This window comes from Lactuca saligna, chromosome 5, assembly GCF_052625555.1.
Source record: "Lactuca saligna cultivar CGN05327 chromosome 5, ASM5262555v1, whole genome shotgun sequence".
Lineage (NCBI taxonomy): Eukaryota > Viridiplantae > Streptophyta > Magnoliopsida > Asterales > Asteraceae > Lactuca > Lactuca saligna.
In genome coordinates, this window is record NC_136421.1 from 311,251,964 (window position 1) to 311,279,609 (window position 27,646).

General features: G+C 37.4%; 1 protein-coding gene across 1 annotated transcript; it reads left to right on the top strand.

Moving 5' to 3' along the window:
- The first annotated feature begins 18,336 nt into the window (after window positions 1–18,336).
- Window positions 18,337–20,565, top strand: LOC145048594 (tryptophan synthase alpha chain-like). The gene is made up of 9 exons (XM_078997126.1): window positions 18,337–18,606; window positions 18,848–18,994; window positions 19,097–19,162; window positions 19,337–19,445; window positions 19,537–19,613; window positions 19,769–19,846; window positions 19,967–20,044; window positions 20,130–20,189; window positions 20,277–20,565. Exons 1-9 carry the CDS (start codon window positions 18,409–18,411, stop codon window positions 20,409–20,411), a joined length of 948 nt encoding a protein of 315 aa, XP_078853252.1. The 5' UTR covers window positions 18,337–18,408; the 3' UTR covers window positions 20,412–20,565.
- The last annotated feature ends 7,081 nt before the right edge of the window (window positions 20,566–27,646 follow it).

Sequence of the window (27,646 nt, forward strand, 5' to 3'; positions counted from 1 at the left end):
TGGAAATGTAAGACATGCAATGATCGAAAAGTTTGATCATAAGAGAAAGGCGATGTCTGAGGTAGTTCCATGTGTTGTTCTAAAAGAGTCAGTTTGCTTTTATTGCCAAGAGAAGGGGCATTGGAGACGAAGTTGCCCTATTTACCTAAGAGATCTAAGAGATGGGAGAGTCGAAACGTATGACTCTAATTTAGGTAAAATCCATTGACTAACTCTTTTAAGCTTCATCCTAGATTCTGAATACATAATGTGATAAGATTACAATTGATGTTTAGAAGGATCAAAGAAAAGAAAAGAAGCTTAAGGGAAGAAGTGATCAGAATCTAACCATGAAGGAATGGATTTTGATCGCGTTTCTTGAAGATTAGATTCTTGAGCTACTACTTAGAGTTAGAATTAGATTGCTAAGAAAGATGTATTAGCATAAGTCTTTCAATGAGTTGCATTGTAAGGACAAATTTTTCCGCAATAAAATAAATTTTTGATTTTAAATTTTATTTATTTATCCTTACAATGGCGTGTATGAAAAGTTGATGTTAAAATTATTAGCATTAATGGATTTGTTTCTTATTGTGTTATGGAAAGTCAAGAATTTACCAAATAGGGAGAGTTTCTCATCGCCCAAGTTTCAATTGGAAAGAAACTTGGAATCACGCAACTTGGTTGCACGATGAATGAGAAATTTCATATTTGGAAATTAGACTAATTCATTGACAAAGTGTCAAGTGAAGAACTAGGAGATCGAGTACACAAAGTTGTGTGTTGATCAAGTTCACCATAAGAGTAACAAAGATATTCGTCATGATTTACTAAAGGCTTAGTAAATATGATTACACTTACAAGATTAAGTGTAATTTTGAATTGATTAAAGGGTTTAGATCAATAGCAAAACAAATAAGAAGAATCAAGTAGGTAGAAAGATAAGAGTTTCTCCATTCTAAGAAGAAGGGAGAGTAGCTTTTATGCTTTATGATAGGTCTTAATGATTAAGAACCATATCTCAATTGATCCTCTAAGTGAGTCTTGGTACAATTGTATGTCCAAGAAGAGGAATCAAAGATTGAAGAAATGGTCAAATCAAGAAGTCAATCATACTTCGTTCCAAAACAAGTCTTAAAGTCAAGATTGTGACATTGAGTGCATAGTATAACATTCATCAATTGTGGAAAGTTGTGATGTCTTGGATAAGACAAAGACCAACTAAGACCAAAATTATGAAGTGTTTTGTTTTGATAAAAGCTACACTAACTCTTGAATATTTGGTTGTCAACAAATGTTTATTGACAAGAGAATCTTATATGTCAAGGAGTTAGTGGGAGTCTTAATAGTCTTGAAAAGTTTCAAGAACAAATCAAATAAACCTTATCGATTATCACTAGCACACGAGTTGAGGTTTACAACCTATCGTGAAGACATTATTTTGTTTCTGTGCCAATCCAATCGAGTTAATTATGCATGTGAATCCTATGAGTTCTCATTTGAATGAATAAAAGGCAAGGACCTTGATCAATGGAAAGTACATTGATAGGAAAAGGTGAGCTGCTTAACTACTTGGAAAACGTGGTGGGCAGCTGTGCTACCATAAGGCAAGAAATCAAGATTAAGAAAGTTCGATCCATATGAGTTTGAATTTGTCGTAAACTTTGGTTTTTAACAAATTCACATGGATAGGAACACATACACTGTTTAAATCTAAGTGTCATAAGATTTCCTCCTTCATGAAAATGATTGTGAGAAAATGCTTTCACTAAGAAAGATTTTAAAAGATAGTGATTGTAAAATTGCATTCTCGAATTCGATCATGGTTACGACATCCCTTTCCATAATTTGAATTGTGAGGTTTGGCAATTAGTCCTAATTGTTAAGACACATATATGAACTATCTAAGGCAAAAGTGTATAAGTTCAAGAAGCCTTGATAAAAGATTATCAAAGTATTAAGTATTAGAAACATGGACTTAAGAAATTCAATAGGTATTGTCTTTCTGAAAGTTAAGATGTTTATGAATACATGTTGAAGCTAGTGGGAGCATAAGTGTTATGTTTTATAATAATCATCATGATAGTGGGATCATAAATGTTATGATTGTATGATTATTAAGGCACGTATTGCATAGTTGGCAATATTAATTATAGAAAAACAAGAGTCATACTTTGCAAAGTTGTAAGAGTTGAAAGGTTGTTTTGCTATAATTAAGGGAGAGAATATTATGCTTCATTTCAAATATAAAGGATTAGGTTGTGGAATGTTAATATATTTAGTCAAAGGTACATAGTGTGTTCTTAAAATTTCGATTATGATTACGGCATTCCTCTTCACAATTCGAATTCTGAGAACATAGAAAATAAAACATTGTGCGTCGTGTCCCATACGCTTCGGGTATAGGATCGATTGCAAATGCTTTAATGTTTGACCATTCTAAAATTTTCCAAATGTCTAGCGCATTTAGAGGGAAAAGGGACTAGAATCGGTTTTGACTAAAATAATTAAACAACTATCAAAGGACAATCCAAAGTTCGACGAGGATTGGTCGCTTGTGAGTAGTTGGAAGTATAGTATTGGAAATTAGGGAAATGTTTCCATATTGGATGGACAATATCGACCTAATTACGAATAGATAAGATTCTATTAAGAATGAGTTGTCATATGGAAAATATGGAAGCCTGTCCATATTGGGAAGTAAATATTGAAAATCTATGTCTAGATTAGAAACTTTTTTGCAAAAGGATGTTCAAAGGAATGTACTTTGAGAGAGAGACATCATATCTAAGGAATTGTCTTGTAACAATCTACATTAGAGGAATTTGTAATATCATTGGCAATAGTCTTTGAGACTTTGGTGCAATGACATTACAAAAGGATCGTTGCATAAAGTGTTAGAATCTAGTATATTCTATAAGTAACAAGAATTTGATATTCTTACACTTAAGAAAATGGATTTGGAGTTGTGAAATGAGAATGATTGGAAACGTGTTCAATTTGTCTATTTCACAAAAGTAAGAACCATAGGTAAACATTGTGTGCATGCTAGGAGCATGGGACAAGTGTAATAATTCAAGTAAAAAGTTGATTACCCGAAACGACAAATAATGAGTAATCGATATGGTGATAAATAAAACGTGTTTTGTTTATACTCAAAGGTTTGAGGCCATATGGGATTAGTATTATTCTTGTGTTTCACCTTGCATGTTTTGACTTCCAGAATAATTGAGTTTATTAAGAATAATCGAATTATTCAAACGGGCCACAGTCGTTCATATGTTGGAAGTAGATATGAATGAAGACTGTCGTGAATTGGTGTGTGGATTGTCTAAAAGAGTATTAGACATAAGCAAATGTTTGCTGCAACGTTCATGAGTGCTTATGAATATGATTTGAGCATTGGATTAAACCCACGCTCGCTTGGATCACTCCATGAATTGTATCTCGAGTGATTAGTGAGACGATAACATCTTATATTCTTGAAACCGAGATGTGTGAGTTGTATCTTGCGAATCGGTTGCTCATTGATAATATGTAAACGCACCAGTAACTCGGTGTTATAAAACATATTGTTATGTGTAATTCGGTGAGTGAGTGCAAGCAAGCATTGTATCAAAGTTTATCCGTTCCTTTTATCTAAATAAGGATAAAAGCGATATCTTTGGGCCCCTCGATGGTTTAGTGATGACATACGTAAATGCTCGGCCGGGCTAGGGCTAATTTGATTTGTTCAGTTAGTTTGTCGTCATAAATCGGAAATCGAGATATAGTACAAAGAGAATGATTTGAAATCATATCTCATACGATATCTAGAATGGAGGAATATATGATCCCTTATCTAAGGACACGTGTATTTGATATGATCAGAGTTGACAGCGACTTTGGAAAGCTACGATTGCAGATCGGGATCTGAAGTCATACGCAAAATAGTTGTTAGACTTATCCAAGTGGGAGACTGTTGGATTAGTGTCTAAGTCCATAACTATTTTGGTATGTACTTGACCCGATGGTGCATGGTCCTTTTGGGTTGCCTTCACCAAAGCAACTTGATAGGATGAATTATGGAGAGTAAGGATTAAATATGATTTATTAATATATTATGGAAATAATATATTAAAGGAGAAATCATATTGTTTAATTAATATTAGTCAATAATTAATTGGTAATTAGTTCTGTGACTAAAAGAGATTAATTAAACTTAAGGGACTGGAATTGTAATTATAAGATAATTGAAATTTGGGCCATGGATTGCCTTGTATCAAGGGTTGGATGAATTCTATGGGGAAGCCCATAAGGAAATCGTCCAAGGGCTTGATTAAAAGGAGTCTATGGGTTGCTTAGGGCTTAAGCATCCAAATTAGGGTTTCCTTGTTAGATAACCCTAATAGCCCAACTATATAAAGATCCCCTTTAGGCTAAAAAACGTGGCTAATCTTCTTGTAAGGGTTTACACACGTTTTTGGCAGCCTCCATTCGCTCTCGTCTTCATCCTCTTGCTTATGGTGTTTGTGAACCATTAGAGGAGTGACACTTGTGACTCTAAGCCTTCCAAAGTCAATTCAATGAGGAATTGGGATTGTTATTGCTACATAACAATCAAGGTATGATCTTAAACCTAATTACATGTTAATATGATTACTTGCATGCTAGAATTAGGGTTTATAGTCTTGGATTCAAAGCATGTACAATAGAGAAACCTAGATCCAAGCATTAGGGTTTGTATGAGCACATAGGATGTCTTATGACCAAAACCCATCACTTTTGAGGTAAAAAGTCTTTGGCTTGACATTCATATTGTGTAGATCTATGTGTTGTGAAGTTTTGACATCATTCTTGTCCTAAAACCTCATCTTGATGCATGATTCGAGTTGGTTGAGATTAGCTGTCCTTTTAAACCTTAGGAGAGGTCTTAAGTAAGAAAAATAAGGTCCGAAGGGCTTTGGTTGTCTCATATGTGATATAGATAGGTCTTAATGGATTAAGACCTTGGATTAAGAGCTTTATGGACGTCTCAAGTAATATAGTTTGAGACTTTATGAATCCTAGGCATATTTGGTCTATGGATTCGAAGTTTGGGGTTAAGAGCTTAAGCCATTAAGATATTATAAGAAGTTGTGGTTCAGCGGAGTTACGCCCCACGTAAATGGTAGTACGTCCAGCATAGTGGATCTGTGTCCCGATTCCAATTCGCGAAGCATCGTTGTACGCTCAACGTACCAAGGAGGGTACGCCCAACGTACTCCTTCTGTTGGGTTTTCATTTTGGGCCTTAAGAGATTGGGTTGTTATTGGGCCATTAGAGCTTAGGCCGTGACTGGAAATTATGGATGGAGTATTTTGGACTCACTAATTATTATGGACCTTGGATCTAGGCCCGTTTGGTGAGGAGGAACCAATTTAGTAAATTGGGCCAATATTGGGTTTTGTTTCGGACTTTTGGTCTTTGGGCCAGCAGTAGGCTTGAGAGCTTACCTAGTGTTGGGCCCTTCATATTCTGGTGTTGGGCTTTGGTCATGGAACAGTTTGGGTTAAGGGTAAAATGGTCAATTTACCCTTGGAAGGATATTGTGCTTGGACTAATGATTGTTTTCCTGCTTCGAATAGTTCGGGATTTTTGGTGAGTCGGTGATTCGGGAATCTGCTTCTTCAGTTCATAGTTTCGGCGGTTGCGAGGTAAGTTATCCTCACTATATCGACATGGTCTAAGGCACCAAGGTCGGCCGTTTATCGGATTGTAATCCGGGTATCATTGTTATGTTATTGCTTTGCTATGTGATCTGCTCGATCGGTTTGTTTGGATGTGAATTGTTATATGATTAGATGTTTATGTGCACATGGTTGTTGGACTGGGGTTGGGTTGAGGCGGGTCCTGCTTTGTGTTGTAGGCCAGCATACCCAGGGCGGATCGGTTATCCCGAAGGCCCAACGAGCGGTCCGGATAGGCTGTAGGCCCCACGAGGCTGGACCAGACGTGCCGAGGCTCGGAGAGTGGACCCGGCCGACTGAAGGCCCGGTGCGGGCGGACCAATCATACTGTAGACTTAGAGAGTGGACCAGGTGGGTTGAAGGCCCGGTGCGGGCAGGCCAACCATACTACAGACTCGATGGATATGGCTAGACTCGGAGGGTGGACCAGGTGAACTGAAGGCCCAGTGCGGCGAACCAGTCACACAGTAGACCCGTAGTGCATGGCTGTTCTGTATTCTGTTCTGTTATGATATGTTATGTGTATGGTATATGTGGTTGGTATTTTGGGGGTAACTTACTAAGCTTTTGGGCTTACAGTTGTGGTTTAAATGTTTTCAGGTACTTCAGGAGACCGTAGCAAGGCGAAGGCGTGATCGTACCGCTCCTCATGTTTTATGTGTTTATGATGTGGTTCTTGGAAAATACTCTGATAATAAATGTATTAAAAACCTTTTTGTAACGAATTAATGAAATCGGGTTGTTTTTGAAAAGTTTAAATTGACTTGAAATTTATGGATGTTACAAGTTGGTATCAGAGCCTTGGTTTGAGTGAATTGGAGGAACATTCGTGTGAATCCAGTCTCAAATCAAGGAGAGTTTTCAAAATGAGAATTTAAAATGGTTTTCAAAATGAGAAAGGAGGACGCGGAGGTACGATCAGCCGGAGCCAGTAAGTAGGCCCAAAATACCATGCAAGTTATTTGTTTATGTGATATGATAGAACAACATGCTAGTACTAGGCTAGGGATCTTCAGGAATTGCATGATAGAGTTGCCTGATTTATGATGCCTGCTAGCCTAGGGTTTCTTTCTGTATGAGATTTCCAGTCTTCCTCTAGGAGTGAGGGTTGAGTGCTTGTTATGCCTATTCTTCGCCAGGGTGTTGTGGTGATACTTGATATAAATATGGGTAGGTGTGGAAGGTAGTATGGGCCCGTACTACTAAAAGCACAGGACCCATACGCGTATCAAGGAAGTCACAACCCCTAGGGCAAGGTTGAGAGTCGGTTCCCGAGTTAGTGGGAGGTATCTGATGTTTGTGGTGTATTTCAGTATGGTGGTTACGAGGCATGCTGGGAGTGGATCCGGGTCAGGATCGGGAGCAAGAGGAGGTGGTCAGGGTGGGTCGGCACCACCCGAGGTTATTGGTCAGATGAGCACAGACGAGTTGGATGCTAGGATTCGTGAGATCCTGCATGATGAGGTTGCTGCAATGTTCCGGGTCGAGTTGTCGGAACTGTTTGGGTCGATTAAGACCGCCATGGTCGAGTATTTTGATGAGCGTTATGCAGCTCTTAAAGAGACGGCTGCCGCGGCAGCTACAACGGCAGGGGAGGAACCGGTAGAGGTTTTTAGTATCGGGACTTTGATAATACGAAGCCTCCTACCCTCGATGGAGTTAAGGACCCGATTGTTGCTATTAGATGGTTATCAGACGTAGAGGGGTGTTTCTTCATGTGTTCATGCCCTGTTGATCAGAGGGTGAGGTGTGCTCTTAACCTTTTGAGGCTCGGGGTAAAGGATTGGTGGAGGTTGACCACGGGATCGTATTCTGATGCGCAGCGAGTTGCGATTTCTTGGGATCAGTTCAGAGAGATGTTCAGTACTCGCTATGCTCCACGAGTTGAGAGGGAGAGATTAGCTCAGAAGTTCCTGGAGTTGAAGCACGACTCCGAGTCGGTGACGGAGATCACCAGGATGTTCACTGAGAGGGCGATGTTTTTCACTGAGTTTGATTCCGAGCAGGCTCATATGTCTCGATATATGAGTATGCTGAAGAGGGATATCAGGCACTCTGTGTCTATGCAGAGGTGTGAGACATTGTTGGAGTTGCAGGAAGCCGCTAGGCGGCGAGAGTTGGAGATCGAGTTACAGTTGAGAGAGCAGAGGAAGGCTCCGGTACAGTCGCAGCCGGCACCGAAATGGTCCAAGACAGTTGATGCTAGGTTGGGAGATCAGGGAAGCCGCACTTGTGGGAAGTGCGGGAAGGGTAACACCGGAGTTTGTAGGTCCGGTGGTGCGTGCCGCAAGTGCGAGAGAGAGGGGCATTATGCGAGGGATTGTCGCCAGTCATCCCCGGTTCAGGATATGAGGATTTGTTACCAGTATCATCAGGTTGGTCACATGAGGGCCAACTATCCACAGCTTGTTGCAGGACCGGTGCAGGCTCCAGCACCGGCCACTTTGAGGATTATGGGTTGAAGTCAGGGTGGTGCAGATCCCCCAAGGGCTCCGGGTTGTGCATTTCAGCTTATAGCAGAGGAGGTTAGGGCATATCCGGATTTAGTTGCAGGTATGTTTCCTTTTTGATATCTTGTTATCTTATGGTTGTTATGAAGTATTATATCTGCTAGTCTTGTTCGCAAAATTCATGGTATTGCATTCGTTTGATTTTTCGGGTTTATTGTATTATTGAGGAGTCGGTTAGTATCCAAGGGATGGATGGTCAGGATTGGTTGCGTGGTCTTGTTGTTAGCATTCACGATGTGAGAAGTGTTCATCTGGGAGTCGGACTCTTTTAGGATTCGAGATGTACAATGTCGGGAGAGCAGTTTTGTGAAGGTTACTCGTTCAGAGGAAAGTAGTTTTATGGATAAGGAAGGTATGGGATAGAGATGATTGTTCTTGGCCGGATGAGTCACCGGTATTTGGAGGTCAGTGTTCTAAGTGGGGGAGAGTTGGAAGATTCTCTAAAGGATCGACAAGTGTTTGAGAGTGATTAGCTGTGTGGGATTCAACAATATTCAGTCAGCCAAGAGTGTGGACTGGTATGAGTAAGGGGCAGACAGATGGGATAGGGTACAGAACGGGGTTACTGGAAAGGTGATTGGTTAATGAGAGGCCCGGGATTAGGCCGGGATCAAAGTATAGGAACGAGTTAGAGTTCGGAACCCCTGGAGGGCAAGAACAGTAGGTTCGCGAGAGATTCCTGAGAAAGAGAGTTCGAGTTGATGTATGATAGTTGAGCAGACCGAGACAACTGAAGGCTAGAAGGTGTACCAGTCAGGTCGAAGGCTCGGGAAACGGTCCAGACAGTCTGCAGGCCCAGAGAGGCGGTCCAGACATGCTGAAGGTTCTGAGAACGGTCCAGACAGGCTGAAGGCCCAGGAGGGCGGTCTAGACATGCTGAAGGTTCCGAGAGTGGTCCATATGGGTTGAAGGCCTGGAGGGGCGGTCCAACCATGCTAAAGACTCTGTATGTGTTAGTGGATCAGTATGAGGAGAATGAGAGAATATGTCGCCATGATATGGTGATTGATATGGTCTGGCCCCAAGTATTGATCATGTTAGTGGAAGGCAGTGCATGGACCCGAGAGTCCTTGCGGGTAAAATCAGAGTAGGTGAAGTTCGAGAATAGCAGTTGCTCTACATGGATACTGTAGAGTGGAGTTTAGCTCAGTGGCACGCGCATACGTGTAGGAGTTGTCGGGTGGATTTCCTGGAAAGGAAAAGGTATGTAGCTCCGGAAGGTGCGTGGGTCCTCCGTTAGGGGAGGAAGTGGAGTAAATGGATGACCGTTGTGCCTCAGTCATATGTTCAACTCCTTGGAAAAGGAGGAGGTTAGTGGCTCCAGATTGGAGATTTGGAACAAAGGAAGGTGAGACAGCAAGTTAACAAACTCGGGAGTAGTTTGGACAGATGCTGGGGGCGGTATAAAAGATTTCGATCGGAGGCCAAGGACCTGGAGACCATGATAGGGAAGACGCACTAGTAAGGTTGCAAGAACCTGAGTTGATGGGTAATCGAAATCTGCAGTGCAGGGGTTGTTCGGAAGTTGTGTTGCCGCAGGCTTCGAGGATGAAACCTAATTTAAGTGGGGGAGAATTGTAATGCCCCGTTCTTGAAATATCTATTTATGGGTTTCCGAAATCAAGAGTAAGGGCGTTTCGGTCCTTAATATGGATATAAAGTTGACGGGAACGAACTTATGATGGAGGAGATGTTGTAAATTAAAGATATTGGCAGCAATGATCCCTAAGGGGGAAGTTTAGCAAAGGGGTCCCATGCATGCCAAGCATGCATGCATGTGTTTGGTCGGGTACGCCCAGCGTAATGAAGGAAAGGAACGCGAAGCTCTCTCGACGTACGCCCAACATACTGGATGTACGCCCAACGTACGTCTATCATTCAAAAACCCTAAATTTAGAGCCAGCTACTATATAAGGAACCTAATGGTTCTCACCCTAGCCTCCATAAACAATCTCTCTTCCTCAGAAGCCCTAGATAGTCGTTCCACCTCCATCGTTGGGTGTGTTTGACCTTAGAAAGCTTGTTTTGGCAAAGGAGAGTCTAGAAGAAGAAAGAGGAAGTTGTCAAAGAAGGCGTTGACTGGCTGGAGCTTGTAGATCTGGAAATACATCATCTTCTGAGGCCCTTTTGAGGTAAAAAGTCTCTGGCTTGACAATCATATTGTGTAGATCTATGTGTTGTGAAGTTTTGAAGTCATTCTTGTCCCAAAACCTCATCTTGATGCATGATTCGAGTTGGTTGAGATTAGTTGTCCTTTTAGACCTTAGGAGAGGTCTTGAGTAAGAAAAATGAGGTCCTAAGGGCTTTGGTTGTCTTATATGTGATATAGATAGGTCTTAATGGATTAAGACATTGGATTAAGAGCTTTATGGACATCCCAAGTAATAAAGTTTGAGACTTTATGAATCCTAGGCATATTTGGTCTATGGATTCGAAGTTTGGGCTTAAGAGCTTAAGCCATTAAGATATTATGAGAAGTTGTAGTTCAGCGGAGTTACGCCCCGCGTAAATGGGAGTACGTCCAGCATAGTGGGTCTGTTTCCCGATTTCAATTCGTGAAACATCGTTGTACGCCCAACGTACCAAGGAGGGTACGCCCAACGTACTCCCTCTGTTGGGTTTTCATTTTGGGCCTTAAGAGATTGGGATGTTATTGGGCCATTAGAGCTTAGGCCGTGACTGGACATTATGGATGGACTATTTTGGACTCACTAATTATTATGGACCTTGGATCTAGGCCCGTTTGGTGAGGAGGACCCAATTTAGTAAATTGGGCCAATATTGGGTTTTGTTTCGGACTTTTGGTCTTTGGACCAACAGTAGGCTTGAGAGATTACCTAGTGTTGGGCCCTTCATATTCTGGTGTTGGGCTTTGGTCATGGAACAATTTGGGTTAAGGGTAAAATGGTCAATTTACCCTTGGAAGGATATTGTGCTTGGACTAATGATTGTTTTCCTGCTTCGAATAGTTCGGGATTTTTGGTGAGTCGGTGATTCGGGAATCTGCTTCTTCAGTTCATAGTTTCAGCAGTTGCGAGGTAAGTTATCCTCACTATATCGACATAGTCTAAGTGTAACGCCCGTGTTTCTAGGCTTGCCATTTTTAGCAATGTAATAGTCTAGGTTAACCTTGTAACTCAACTTGAAATAATAAGAATGTATTATTTGTGAATTATTTGAATTATGTGATTTATGTTTGTATTTTCTTAATTTTTATAATTTAATGAATTAAGAATAAAATAAGCGTCAAAATTTAAGTGTGAGATAAGCCCGACATCTTTGCATAAAGTTGTAGTGGTTGAAACAAGGATTTCGGAGATATAAGGAATGCCAAAATCTGAGTTATAACGAAGAAGTTATGACCTGTCGAAGTTTCGAGACAAAACCGGTACGACGCTGAGTGACGTAAAATATGAATTTAAGATAGAGCGATATTTAGCCTTAGCGATCTAAACGAAAGTCGTAGATTTCATTAAACCGAGAGCATGCATAAAAGGAACGCCCAAATCTGACTTCGTATGAGGAAGTTATGATTTTCTGAAGTTTCGACGTGGCAGTATGCAGCCCGAATACTCGATTTGAGATCGAGCGGTTTTTAGCCGAAACAATCTAAATGAGAAACGAAGATCTCGTTGTTAGTAGCGAAACGATGACAAGTTAGGCGAGGACGGACGTCAGACGAAGAAGTTATGAATTTATAACGAAATTTTTCTGTCCCGGCCTTCTAAAAATAAATAATAAAAATAAAATTCAAAATTAGCCGACAGAGTCTAAATGAAAGTTGTAGAGTATGGTCTGACCTTCGCGTGGATATAAAGAACGTCGAAAACGGAGCTCGTATGCGAAAGTTACGCAATTTAGAAGTTTGACAAGTCAATTACGCCCCGCGTAATTTGTGTACCCCCCGCGTACTCAGTCGGATGCAACTTGTCTGACCAATACTCGAGTGCCACCAGTCGACGCACACAGTGACGTCAAAGTACGCCCTGCGTAACCCGAGTATGCCCCGCGTACTGAGTACGCCCCGCGTAATTTGAGTACGCCCCGCGTAATCCCAGACCCAGCAGCCTATAAATAGAACTCGAATTCAGCCATTTTCTCTTGTTCAAACTCTTCCCTCTCTCTAAGTTTTGCCTCGTTTTGCGTGTCGTTTATGCCCCAAAGCCCCGGTATCATTCCCGAGCCCCGAAGTAAGATCCGAAGCCCCGAGGATCCCGAAGAGCGTTATTCCCGAGCCGAAACGCTGCCCGCGAGGAGCCCGGTTTTGTGAAGATCTTCCAGATCTACGGAGAAACACCTCTTCTGCAAGCCGTAGTGCTGCCCGATCATCTTTTGATCAAGTGAGTGTGTAGTTATTTTCATTCCAACGCAATATTATGAAGTATTTCCTATAAAATACGTGTTATGTGTATATATTTGGTTGTTATACGTATGAGTGTATATTCACTCTCTTCTATCTTATAGATATGATGTATTCTCTATGAAATACGTGTTATGTGTGTATGCCTCATCTGTTATGTGGAATATGTATTGCTTAAAGCATGTTATACAGGTTTTTAAACTATGTATAAAAACGTATATTTTTATCTACTAATATGTTGGGTAGAACATGGGTAGATAATTGGTGTGTAATAAACAAATGAGAGGCCTCGGTGTTATTGGTGTTATTCTAGTCATTCAGCAGAGTATGGATGACGACCACGGACTATTCTAGACTGTCCTGTGGAACACTAGCAGGCTCATTACCTGTAGGTGTTGTGAACGACGTGTTCACCGGTGTACTCTATCCCCCACATGGTTGCCTTTAGGACACTTAATGTTGAGGAAGCCCCTCTGCAGTAATGTCCATCCCGATGAAAAATCCTGAAATAGGTTCCTTATAATAGATGTTATTTTTAGGAACGTAAGGTGAGGATAACGGGAATGGGTAATCGGGTTTATTGTTGATTGTTGAAATTAAATATAATTATTGTGGGTTGAAAACCCTATATGCTCACCAGGCTCCCAAGCCTGACCCACTCAGTTGATTTATTTTACAGGAAGTGGCGCAAGAGCTTAAGATGGGCGAACATCAAGTTGTTTTGTTTACAAGTCTGTATATGTATATATTTGTTGAATGACTTGTAATGCTATTGTTTATGCTTTATGATCTGTATCGGAACATGACATCCCGACTTTTGATTGTGAAATGAAATCATATTTCTTTATGAAATGTTTTGATAAATATCTATTTTATCATGTTTTGTTTTTGGGAACAAATTCCGCATCTCTTTTAAAATTAAAAGGATTTACTCTGAAAATTATTTTAAAAAGCATAAATGAAATCGGTCTTTTCTGGCCGAGATTTTGGGGATGTCACACTAAGGCACGAAGGTCGACCCTTTATCGGATTGTAATCCGGGTATCGTTGTTATGTTATTGCTTTGCTATGTTTGCATCCTGGTAGTTAGGGTGGTATATGTTAGAGACCCAGTTAAGTCGGTATCCTGTTTAGGATGATGTTATGGTATGTGATCTGCTCGATCGGTTTGTTTGGATGTGAATTGTTATATGATTGGATGTTTATGTGCACATGGTTGTTGGACTGGGGTTGGGTTGAGGCGGGTCCTGCTTTGTGCTGTAGGCCAACATACCCAGGGCGGACCGGTTATCCTAAAGGCCCAACGAGCGGTCCGGATAGGCTGTAGGCCCCACGAGGGTGGACTAGACATGCCGAGTCTCGGAGAGTGGACCAGGCCGACTGAAGGCCCGGTGTGGGCGGACCAGTCATACTGTAGACTCAAAGAGTGGACGAGGTGGGTTGAAGGCCATGTGCGGGCGGACCAACCACACTTCAGACTCGATGGATATGGATAGACTCGGAGGGTGGACCAGGTGAACTGAAGGCCCGGTGCGGTGAACCAGTCACATAGTAGACCCGAAGTGCATGGCTGTTCTGTATTCTGTTATGTTATGATATGTTATGTGTATGGTATATGTGGTTGGTATTTTGGGGGTAAATCACTAAGCTTTCGGGCTTAGAGTTGTGGTTTAAATGTTTTCAGGTACTTCAAGAGACCGTGGCAAGGCGAAGGCGTGATTGTACCGCTCCTCATGTTTTATGTGTTTATGATGTGGTTCTGTGAAAATACTCTGATAATAAATGTATTGAAAACCTTTTTGTAACGAATTAATGAAATCAGGTTGTTTTTGAAAAGTTTAAATTGACTTGAAATTTATGGATGTTATAGTAAAGATGATTTTAGACAAGAAGAATGCGAATGAAAGAAGTTTGACTTGCAAAAGATAATAGATTGATGTAAAGAGAATATCGATATATCTATTCTTGGTTACAAACTCATGAAACATTCACTCTTTAAATAGTGAAGGAAGAAGTTGGTACAAACCACCGACACATTTTAAGGACTGGATATAAATAAGTGTTTGACAAACTGACACTTAAAAGATTCACACGGTTTGGTCCTAAGAAATGTTACATCAATATAAAGACAAAACACATTTAATGCTTGTACAAACTTCTGACTTCAAGTTATCTTTATCTTGGAATTGATATGCTTCAGAACACTTAACATCTCGGACATAAGTTGACTTCATATCTTCATTACTTCGGATTGCTAGAGGTTCATTTTTCATGTATTAACAACCTCCCCATAAGTGAACTTAGCAATCAATCAACTTAGTTGGCTTCTTCTTATATGAAAAGGTAAGCGTTGTAGAGTCACATTTGGACTTCTAAATATCATTTGAGATGGTTGATAAGCTTATTCTTCACATGCTCTGGAGCATCACTCTTGGCAACATTGGCGATGGACTTTTTCAAAACGGATGAAGGAATGAGATTCTTATCCAAGACTCGGAATAATTCTTTCTTGTTGGTCTTCTTCTTCAGATAGATGTATCCGAGTTCTTCTTCAGATAAATGTATCCGATTTCTTGTCCTTCAATTGGACCTTCCGCTAGGATTTGGGCTTCTAGAAGTTCATAAGGGATTTTTGCCAACACTTTTTCTGTTCCAAAAAAGTGTGTGAGCTCAAAGTCAGATCTATAGAATTCGATGACATAATCTTTCAAAAAGTTCATTGCAACACTATAGGCTCCGATGCTAAATTGATCAGTTTGACGACTTCTAAAATGAGCTGCAGTTGTGAGAAAATCATTAGGGTTGATAGATGGAAAATCCGCATCCGTGATATAATAAATGAGTAATGTGTATGATTACTAAGTTTTATACTTACCTATTGTTTATTAACCCTTTTTCAGTACCCTCCGTGGTAGACATATGAAATAAATTGGCATGAGTGTGACAACATTTCACATTCTCATGGATTTTTAGTTTTCTATTAATATGACATTTTGAGATATAATATGAGATTATGACTTCGGTATTTTGGTTTATGCAACATTTTTAGAAAACTTTGATGTTATGTTTTAAATGTTTCATATCATGAATGTTTTTCTTTTACAAATGATTTTTATTTTGATTAAAGTTTGAAAGTTATGTTTTAAATATACTTTTATTCCATAAATTAGGATGTTACAAAACAAACAAACGATATAGAACCATAAAACATGAAATTAAACAATTTCACAGTGATGTGCATTTGCTTGCATTACGAAAGTGTTACAGGATATTCACACATAACACGTAAAAGTTATTCACTGTAAAATGTTCTACTTTTATATACCACACTATTTTCATCAACATTTAGTTGCTTCAAACAACCTTTATGTTAGCGTATATGTACGCATATGTCAACACTTTATAATATAATTTGTCAAAAACAAATAGAACCATAAAAATGGAACGAGCAGCTTTGTGATGTCATAATGTGTTCCTCTTCCATTCAACCATTATGAGAATGTTTTTAGATAACTTATTTGAAGGAATGCAAAGTATGAGACGACAATAAATGAGGTGTTAAGGGTAAAATAAATTTCAAAATTCATTTTTGATACAAACAATGAAATATATTGAAAATAATCTTCAATTGGGGGACTATCTTTTTGATGTTTCACATTTGGTTTCAAAATCGTTTTTGTAAGGGAAAATGACTTATATGGGTAACTATGTTTCAAAATCGTTCAAAAAATATCATTCAAGTTTGGTGTGTCCAAAAAACACCATCCAAATAAAGTATTTGTACAAAAAACACCAACGAAGTACATTCTTTGTTCAAATTTGACCTTTGGTAACCGGCAACTACCGATAAACAATAAGTAAAGGAAAAAAAAACAATAGGAAATGACTCAAAGAGGTAACTATGTTTCAAAATCATTCAAAAAACACCATCAAAGTTTGGTTTGTTCAAAAAACACCATCCAAGTAAACTTTTTGTACAAAAAACACCAACAAATTATATGTTTTGTTCAAATATTACCCACCGGTAATTGGTTCTTACAGGTTAAATGATAACTTGGCTTAACTATTATAGCATGGCATAATGATGATTGACAAAACAATAAATGATATATTCCTCCTTTAAAAACCGATTTAGGGTTTCTTTATGAACGAATAACTTCTTCTTCTCCTATGATTGCTCTTCTTCTTCTAAAGTGATGATCTCGAACTCAAGTCCAAAACGCTAACTCTTAACTTAAGGCAAAAAGGGCTCCTTTACCCATGCCTCAATGGGCCTTCCTCCCCCTAATGCCCAAATCCATAAAAAGCCCAAAAAGGCATCCAAGAACCCCTAACATGACCTTAAGCCTAAAAAATGACCTGCTACAATCAGGTGGGCCTGATGCCCAACTTTAACAAGTCCATTCATACGCCCAACATATGCTGAAGCCTCTGCGATCTGGATTTTATGCAAGTATGCCCAATGTACTCCTACGTACGCCTATCGTACTCGGCTAGGCTCAAGAACCTCCAATCTTCCTTCAGCCATAACTTGTTCATTCTAAGTCTAATTTTGTTCTTTATATCCATGTGAAGGAAACGAGAAGCTCTACAATACTATCAACTCTCCCTTGCCATAAAACCTTTCTAACATAAACCCAAACTTCATAAAGGCTCGAACTTATACTTACTGATATGCCAATGGGCTCAAACACAAACCGAACACTCGTTCCCTACCCTCGGTTGGACCTTGGAATGACGAAATCTAATTTAGCATTAAGGTAACACTAAGAATTGCAATGTAAAGGCCATAACCCTCAGTATGGCTTTCTGATGCCTAAATTAGCTCCCGTAGATATAAAGAATAACAAAATCACACTTAAAATGAAGAAGTTATGGCCTTCAGAAGATTGGCGATTATTGACCCTAGCGGAGTACGTTGGGCGTACGCGAGGAGTACGTCGGGCATACTGGCTCGACATCTGGATCGCAGAGGCTACAACATATGATGGGATTATGCACAGACTTGTTTAAGTTAGGTATCAGGCCCACCTGATTGTAGTATGTCATTTTTTGGGCTTAAGGCCATATTGGGGGTTCTTGGGCCATGTTAGGCCTTAGATGCCTTATAGTTGGGCTTGGATGTCTTTTTCGGCTTTTTATGGATTTGGGCCTTAGGAGGAGGAAGGCCCATTGAGGCAGGGGTAAAGGAGCCCTTTTTGCCTTAAGTTAAGAGTTAGGGTTTTGGATTTGAGTTCGAGATCATCACTTTAGAAGAAGAAGTTATTCGTTCATGAAGAAACCATAAATCGGTTTTTAAAGGAGGAATATATCATTTATTGTTTTGTCAATCATTATTATGTCACGTCATAATAATCAAACCAAGTTATCATTTAACCTGTAAGAACCAATTACCAGTGGGTAATATTTGAACAAAACATATAGTTTGTTGGTGTTTTTTGTATAAAAAGTTTACTTGGATGATGTTTTTTGAACGATTTTGAAACATAGTTACCTTTTTGAGTCATTTCCTATTGTTTTTTTTCCTTTACTTATTTTTTACCGGTAACTATCGGTTACCAAAGATTAAATTTGAACAAAGAATGTACTTTGTTGGTGTTTTTTTGTATAAATGCTTTACTTAAATGGTGTTTTTAGAACACACCAAACTTGAATATATTTTTTGAACAAATTTTAAACATAGTTACCCATATAAATCATTTTCCCTTTTGTAAAAGTTCAAAACGATGGTCACTATTAAAATAGTCGAGGGGGTAAACAGAAATTCATCGAGCTTCTTTATACAAAACCTTTTGGCCTTCAACCCGGCCGCAGAATACCGAATCCCCCCAATCGACACGAAGAGGTGTACATGGCCATTACAGCGAAATCGGCTACCTTCATTCACTTCCAACACAACAAATCCCATTCCCTCTTCCGTCTCGATTCTCGAAGCTCTGTTCCCTTTTCTCGTAAATCATCCTTCAGTCCTCCAATGGCAACTTTCTCCGTCGCTTCGTCGACTCTCGGACTGTCTGAGACCTTCACCAAATTGAAACGAGAAGGAAAAGTAAGTGATTTTAGGGTTTTTATCGCTCTTCTGCTTGATTCTCGTTGAAGTCTCGTGGTTTATTAACTAGAAATGTCCATTTCTAGTTGTTGAGTTGATTTTTGTGCTCTTGATAAGTTGGATTAGATAGATGATGCCCGGACTGTTCGTTATGGATTTGTGATTGTAATCATGTAATGTAGGGTTTGTACTTTCTTTTATGTAAAAAGCTCGTTCTTACGAACTCTTTTCTGCTCCAAAGGTAGCATTCATACCATATATTACAGCCGGTGATCCTGACCTATCAACAACAGCAGAAGCATTGAAGGTGCTCGACTCTTGTGGATCAGATATAATTGAATTGGGCGTTCCATACTCTGATCCCTTAGCCGATGGACCAGTTATCCAGGTTATCCGGAGTGAATCATCACCTATATACTTTAACTATTAAAATACTTTAATGTTTCCATATCCTTCTTTAAAAAAAAAAAAAAAAAAATTCTTGATGCAGGCTGCAGCCACTCGATCACTGGCAAGAGGAACCAATTTTGATTCAATTCTCAAAATGTTGAACGAGGTAACCTTACCAACATAATAAACTCCCACTTCTCCTTATATGTTCTAAAAATCTTTCATTTATCCACGTTGTTACCTTTTTCATTAATTCTGCGTGTTCTGTAGATGTTTCTTTTCTATTTATAATCAGATGTCACCATTTAATAGCTCATCTCTTACTCTTAACTCCAAATAGGTGGTGCCAAAATTATCCTGTCCAATTGCTTTGTTCACTTATTACAACCCGATTCTTAAACGTGGAGTGGAAGAGTTCATGATTACTGTTAAAGAAGTTGGAGTACATGGTAAAGTAAAAGTTAAAAGTCATGCTTAATTTCAGTTCCTAAAATTAATGGTAAATGGTTTCTTGCTGATTTGAAATTGTATTACTTTTAGGACTCGTTGTGCCAGATGTCCCTCTGGAGGAAACAGCAATTTTAAGACGAGAAGCTTCCAAACATAAGATTGAGTTGGTAGGTTTTGCTTCTGCTTGTGGTCATTTATGTTTTAAAAAAAAGTTTTTTTGTGAATTTTTTTTTTTAAAAAAAAAAAGTTTGTTTTTTAATCCCACTAAAGATCTACTAGTACTATTTATTTGATACTTATTGGATATTTTTATTCACTTAAGGTACTATTAACAACTCCCACTACTCCTAGAGAACGGATGAAAGCCATCGTTGAAGTCACAGAGGGATTTCTGTACCTTGTAAGGCTCTTTGTATTTATTTATACATAAAAATTGCAACTTTTTTACCATTGAGGACAAACATCTGTCTATCAACAAAATGTCTTAAATGCCCTTCAATAATGTAAAAAAAATATATAGGTGAGTTCTATTGGAGTGACAGGGGCTCGAGCTTCAGTAAGTGCAAAGGTTCAATCTCTCTTGCAGGAAATCAAAGCGGTTTGTTTCCAAATCCATCATCAATCATTACATAATGAAAACCAAAACCATTGACTGGTTGAGTTGACTTTTTATTTATTGACAGGAATCAAGCAAGCCTGTGGCTGTTGGGTTTGGGATTTCAACACCTGAGCATGTGAAACAAGTATGCATGCATGTCTTTGATTAATATGAGTAAATTGCAAATGCATTGAAAATACTTAAAAAGGGTATGGTGTTAAAATTGTTGCAGGTGGCTGGATGGGGAGCTGATGGTGTGATAGTGGGTAGTGCGATGGTGAAGATATTGGGTGATGCAAAATCCCCTGAGGAAGGACTTAAAGAACTAGAAAAGTTCACAAAATCTCTCAAATCCGCATTGCTTTGATATAAATAAGTGTGGATGGGTGTTTCTTCATTCCTGTGATGGTTTTTGAGAGGATTTTGGTTTGTACAATTTCGTGTTTGAATTCTATCCAGACATCAGCATTACAAATTTTGGTATAAATACTAAGTAGTAATGCATTGTTATTATTAGACAATACATAGCGTCTCGTTGATTTTGGGGTCCTATGCTAAAAATAAAAATAGGCATATATATATATATATATATATATATATATATATATATATATATATATATATATATATACACACACACACACACACGGGGGTTCAATTGAGAAAATAAAAAAAATTGAAAATGGGGGAATCATTCTCAGCCACTTATTTAATCTAAGCATAAAAAAACACGGTGGTAAATTTGTAAATATGTTAATAACCTTCAATCTCAAATACGTATCGATAACAGTTCGTTCATCATCAAAAATTTTCCTCCAACTTTCAATAATCATCCAGGTTTCTTCAACTAAATCGGAATTTCTTCGCTGTTCATGAAATTGGAATCGGAGTTCTGGACTCGCAGTCACAGTCGACATTGAAGGACTCAAAATCGGTACTCATAGGTTCTCAATTGGATTTTTGGAAATCAAAATCAAAATGAGAAATCGATCAGACATAGGATGTCGCATCTGAAGTCAAAATCAGAAGTATATGATGATTTGGAATTGATCACTTGATGTTTTTAATATTTTTAAAATAGTTAATTTGTAAACTGTTTGATGAAATGCATAAAGTAAATTACCACGTTATATTCACATATGAATATTTTTCTCACCTGAATTAGTATATGATTATTAAAAACACAAAACAAATATGCAAGTCTGTATGTTATTCATATGTGAATAACATATACAAATTATATATATTTGTCAAAATATATTCAAATATTCATAAGTGAATATATTTACAAGTGAATATACCTTGTAATATTCATATGTGAATATACTGTGTAATATTCATAAGTGAATATATCATCTAATATTCACAAGTGAATATAATATGTAGTATTCACATTTGATATACCATGAAATACTATGATTCATATATGAAATATTATTTAATACTCATAAGTGAATATATCATCTAATATTCACAAATGAATATACCATGTTAATATTCATAAGTGAATGTATCGTCCAATATTAAAATATGAATATACTATGTTTATTATATGCTATATGCATATATGAATGATACTTAAATTGTAAAAAAAAAAAAATCATACTTTTTATTCATAAGTGAATAACGAATGTACTGTAATAAAACCTGATGCATTTTTATTCACTTATGAATAACGATAGTTGAAAATATAAAAAAAATAAATTTTTAGTTTTATCTTAAAACTATATCAATATGGATGTCTATTTGTAGAGAATAAAAAATCATGATTTTTGGTATATTTAAAATCATTTTTGATAAAAATAGCTTCTAAAAATTAAAAAAAAAAAACGAAAAAACTATGTTTTGTATTTATTAAGGTAATGATTAGCATAGTTTAAGGAATATGTTTTGTTGGAAAAACACATGTGCATTCCTTTCCCATTTCCGACGGTACGTTGGACGCTTTTGTGACAAAAATAAATGATTGACTGAGAATTATTCCCCCATTCTCAACTTTTTTTTTTCTTCTCAATTGAACCCTCCCATATATATATATATATATATATATATATATATATATATATATATATATATATATATATATATATATATATATATATATATATATATATATATATATATATATATATTAGGTGTAAGACCCGTGTACTACACGGGTTTATTAAAAATAAAAATTTTGATATCAATATGTAAACATTAAATTTAATATCAATATCAATTTTAGAGCTCTCATTAATTATATCATTTATTACATTATAAATATATCATTTCTTTTTCAAGGAAACATTTATTTCTCTCAATTGTAACCGAAATAAGTTATGATATGTGAACAAATCAGAAAATTCCATGTGGAAATAAATAAATTTTAAAAATCTATTAAAATGTCATGTGTCTAAATTAATGAGGACATGACATGTGGTAGAAAATGGGTTTTATTTATTAGTATATATATATATATATATATATATATATATATATATATATATATATATATATATATATATATATATATATATATATATATATATATATATATATATATATATATATATATATATATATATATATCAAAATTTGTTAATCATCGATAAGTCGGTAAATGTTATAAAACAATAAAAACAAAAGAATGATAATATTTTTTATTGTATTGTTCTTAATAGTTATTATTGTTAATTCATTAAGTCTTTTTTTATAAAATTGGAGTTATATAATCATCTTTGTTCAATTTCTTATACGCATAGATAAATAATCCTCATGGCTTCCAAAATTCACAAGTATCATCTTCAAGTTTTTCGATTCATAAGAATAGCCGTGTGGTTTCAATTTCTTGCATAAGTGATCCATATAAAATGACTTTTATATCATTTTTATTATATTTTATCTTTATTATTTTTTGTTTAATAACAATTTACATTAATATTAAATTAATAGGGTCCAACTATTACCATGTTAGCCCCACCCATTCAAAGGGACCAACCATAAACTCCCAAACCCTTTATTTCCGCTTTCACCACCAATCCACCACCGCCTAAAACATAATTTGTTTGAACGACTAAAATTTTTCATCATCAAAAAAGTCTTTCAGATTGAAGCATTTAGTGGTAATTTTACAAATCCCATTTACAATTGTGTTATTTTGGTAATTTAAAAACATGATGCATGACGGATTACCAATGAAATTAGAGTGCCACGTATTTGTCTCCTTAAATAAATAAGGATAACTAGAGTCACATAAACTAAAGTGCCATTAAAGATTAGGGTTGTAAACGAACCGAATGATGGGGAGAAATTTGTTTGTGTTTGTTTATTTTAGACAAAACTTCAAAAATGATCCTTATGGTTTTTAAAAATATCAAGTTTAATCCCTAAGTTCAAAAAACCTCACAGATAATCCCAGTAGTTTCAAAACTTTTAACATTTGATCCCTCCGGCTAACTCCGTTACCATTTAACCGTTAGGTCAGAGGTATTTTTGTCATTTCAATACTCATGGACCATTTATGAAGTTTTCTATTATTTTAAATAAAAAGAAAAATAAAAAATAATTATTTTAATATATAATGGTCCTCTCTCTCTCTCTCTCTCTCTCTCTCTCTCTCTCTCTCTCTCTCTCTCTCTCTCTCTCTCTCTCTCTCTCTCTCTCTCTCCGTTGACCTTAAATCTTCATCCATATACTTCAACTCCTTCTTTGAGTCATTTTACCTCGCTTCCAACCTTCACATTGTTTCAGAAATTCAACCCCATTGTTTCGGAAATTCAAACCCAATAACTCAAAACTCATAATCGATTTCATCGCCTCTCATACTCCTTTGTCAGAGGTAAAAAGGGTTTTAGTGGTCCTTTGAAAGTTAGGAGGGGTATTGGAAGACTGAGGAGGATTAGGGCGGGTGATTGTGTGCGAAACCTGCAACTTCATCTCCCATTCCTCTTTTGAAACCTGCAACTCAAACCACCATCACCATCATGAATCCTAGCTTATGCCCCCATCAATCACCATTGTTGCGATCTGTTCTTTTTTCCTAGCTTCATTCCATCATTAGAGAGTGTCGCCTCAAACCTACAACAAGATCGAAAAACCCACCATTCCCCCAATATGAAAAAATTCTCCAATCTAAAGCCCTCAAGCCCCGGGGAAAAACACGAAGAAACTGTAAATCAAGCGTATTGTGTGTTCTTCCCCCCATTTTAAACCAACTCCCACATGAAATTAGGAGTCACGGTTATTGAGGTGTCTGACGGTGGAGGAGATTGATGGAGGTGTCTAACAACGACGTTGGTGGCAAAAGCCGACGGCTATGAAAATAGATCGACAATGGTTTTCTTTAACTGAGACAGAAAGATGTTTAAGGGGAAGAAGAATACAGTAGGATGAGGTTGTGAGTTTTTTATTTTCAAAAAACGTATGCGTGGGTGTTTTTGAGTTTCTAACGATCAAGCAACCCATTTCTTAAACGAGATCAAAGTACTTTCTTCATACAAACATGTAAATATCATCTCTTTTATTGGCTTTTGTGATGAACATGACGAGAGAGCTTATAAACCTTTAGAATCGGAATAGGTAGTGTTCATTTGGGGTGAGTGGTTTTAGTTTGTGTTCATTTGCAGGCACACACACACACACACTCAGAGAGAGAGAGAGAGAGAGAGAGAGAGAGAGAGAGGTGGGACCCCCTCGCATATTAAATATTATTTATTTATTTATTAAAAAAATAATTAAAAACCTCATAAATGATCCTTGTGCAGTGAAATAACAAAAATACCCCTAACTTAACGGCTAAATGGCAACGGAGTTAACCGGAAGGACCCAATGTTAAAAGTTTTGAAACCATCGGGACCATCTGTGAGGTTTTTTGAACTTAGGGATTAAACTTGATATTTTTGAAAACCATAGGGACCATTTTTGAAGTTTTGTCTTTCTTTTATGACAAAACTGCAAATTTGGTCCTTGTGGTTTGCCAAAACCTTTGGATGATAGTTTCCAGCTTGCACCAAAGGTCCAAAATCAAGGTTTTCATGGGTTTTTAGTCCATTCCGTCATTGACCATTTGTTTGGAGCCGTTAGTGCCTTCACGTGCCCTCCATGTGAGGGCATTTTGGTCATTTTAGGTACTTATTTTAAATAATATCATATTTCTCCTTTATATACATACTCATACGCAATCCTCTTCTTCTTCTTCATTTTTATTTACAGAGAAGCAGCAAAAAGGGCTTCTTCTTCGTCTCTCAAAGGATTCTTCTTCTTCGTCTCTTGTCTACTTCTACTGCTACGAGATTCAAAAATGGTGCTCTGCTTCTGTGGGAACGTTGTTGTTGTGCGAACCTCATGGACTTCACGAAACCCTGGTCGTCGTTTCTATGCATGCCCTAAAATGGTAAGCAAACTCATATTAGGTTATGATATTTCGGTAGTTATGCAATAACTCTTCTACTTTAATGTATTCTTGTAGGGATCTAGATGTGGATTTTTGGGGTGTTTCGATCCCCCTATGTGTCAAAGAGAAACTGTTATCATACCAGGACTGTTGAGAACAATGAATAGGTATGAGGTTGAAGTGGGCCAGCTGAAGATGTGTTTGCTTGTCTCGTGGGTTTTGTTTCTGTTGTTTGTGCTGTTTTGGAAATAGGAATTAGAGGTTAGGACTTTTTTGTTGGTAGTAACCACTTAAAAATGTTGTCTTTTGGTGCTAGAAGGTTTAATTGTGGTTTATATATGTTTTTGTTGGTAGTAACCACTTAAAAGTGTTATCTTTTGGATCATTGTATATGTAATGCTTTTATGACAATGGGAAGTGTAATGGTTTTATCCTTTTATGAATATGAAATTATAAAGGTTTGATCTTGACATGATATGCAAGTGTAATGGTTTTTCTCTACGTTTGAATATGCAATTGTAATGGTTTTATATGCATACATTAAGTACATTGCCATAACATCTTCATGCTTTGACAGTACAACATAAACAAATAACAAACAACATTACCAAAAGGGGACCATAACAGATAAATGCCAAAACACAATCATTACCAACAAAGGGCATTAAAGTACATTATCAAAAGGGCATCAAAGTACATTATCAAAATGGAACAAAAAAGGCAACAAAGTACCAACTAAAGTGCATTAACAAGTCTTGACAAACATAAAAAGTACTTAAACATCAATTCCCATCTTTGGCCTTGCAGGTCCTGGCATTGTGACCCTTTTGCTTACACTTACTACATGTCACAGTCAAAAACTTCCTGCTCAGTGATTGAGTTTCATTATCATTTTGACTTTGACTGTTTGCTTGCCTCTTACGTTGCTGGATTTCAATCCTTTCCTCTGCTGTAATCCTTCTTTTCTTTTTTGGCCTGCCTATAGCTTTGTTGTGTGGTGGAGGCACAAGAGTTGTTGGGCAGTCACTCTTAGGCCACATGGCTCTACCTTTGATAGGCTCCACCTTGAAGGAGTACATCTCTTTCCATGTATCAAGCCAATACACCTTATGCACATAGGTGTATAGTTCTCCTACCTTTTCATTATTGTCTGCCATTTCATTTAGGCTTGCAATTGCATGTTTGCAAGGAATTCCAGTAAGCTCCCACTTTCTACAACTACACTCCCTTTTCTCCATGTCCACCACATGTTGATCATTCCATGGACCTTTAACCTGATAGTTTTGTCCCCCATTCCATCGTGCATGATACTTACTAGCTAGTGTTGTGTTTGCTTCCAAAATCCTAGTACCAGTTGGAGTTAATGGACCTTGACACTTGTTTAACACCTTCATCACATTGCATACTCTCTTTATAAGGTACTCTCTGATGAACTCCAAACAACTGATAATGGGTTTGTCTCTCCCTTTTACAAGTTTGCTATTGAACACTTCACAAAGGTTATTCAATAACATGTCTGAAATTGCCCTTCCTAATAGTTCATTAACAAAACAACAGTTAGTGTATATCTATACTACAATAAAAAATAAGACAACAAATTGAGAAAATACCTGAAAAATGACTTCTAGCCCAATGATGTGGATGGATTTTCAAGAGCCATTGATATGCTTCTATGTCATAATTCCTTAGCTCTACCATTACAACTTCAAACTCTGGTATGGTGGTGGCTGTAGCACACCTCCAAAAATACTCCTTGTACTCTGTAGTCTTAAATAACTTCCTCATGTTCTGGTATATGTGTCTAATATAGAACCTGTGTTCTGCATTAGGGAACAATTGTTCTATGGCTGGTAGAAGACCCTGTTGTCACCAAAACAAAATAAGAAATTAGCATTAGTTTGTAATGAAACTAGTATGAAATATTAAATGTGACTATAGTACCTTCTGTCTATCACTGATAAAGGTGAAGTTGGAATTTGAATACAAGTCAAGATCTTCTGCAAGACACTGAAGAAACCATTTCCAACTTGAAGTGTTTTCACTTTCAGCAACAACATATGCCAATGGGTAGGTTCCATTGTTGGAATCAACACCAACTGCACTTAGTATTTGACCTGGGAAAGGTCCCTTCATGAAGGCTCCATCTAAGCCTAAAAATTCTCTCAAACCTGCCTTAAAACCTTTCTTCAAAGGACCTAAACACACGTATATCCTTCTGAATTGCCTGG

Excerpts from the sequence above, each read along its gene's own strand:
- LOC145048594 (XM_078997126.1), top strand. The coding sequence starts at position 18,409 with ATGGCCATTACAGCGAAATCGGCTACCTTCATTCACTTCCAACACAAC. Across the intron at positions 18,607-18,847 it reads AATTGAAACGAGAAGGAAAA|GTAGCATTCATACCATATAT; the intron begins GTAAGTGATTTT and ends TCTGCTCCAAAG. Across the intron at positions 19,614-19,768 it reads CCAAACATAAGATTGAGTTG|GTACTATTAACAACTCCCAC; the intron begins GTAGGTTTTGCT and ends TATTCACTTAAG.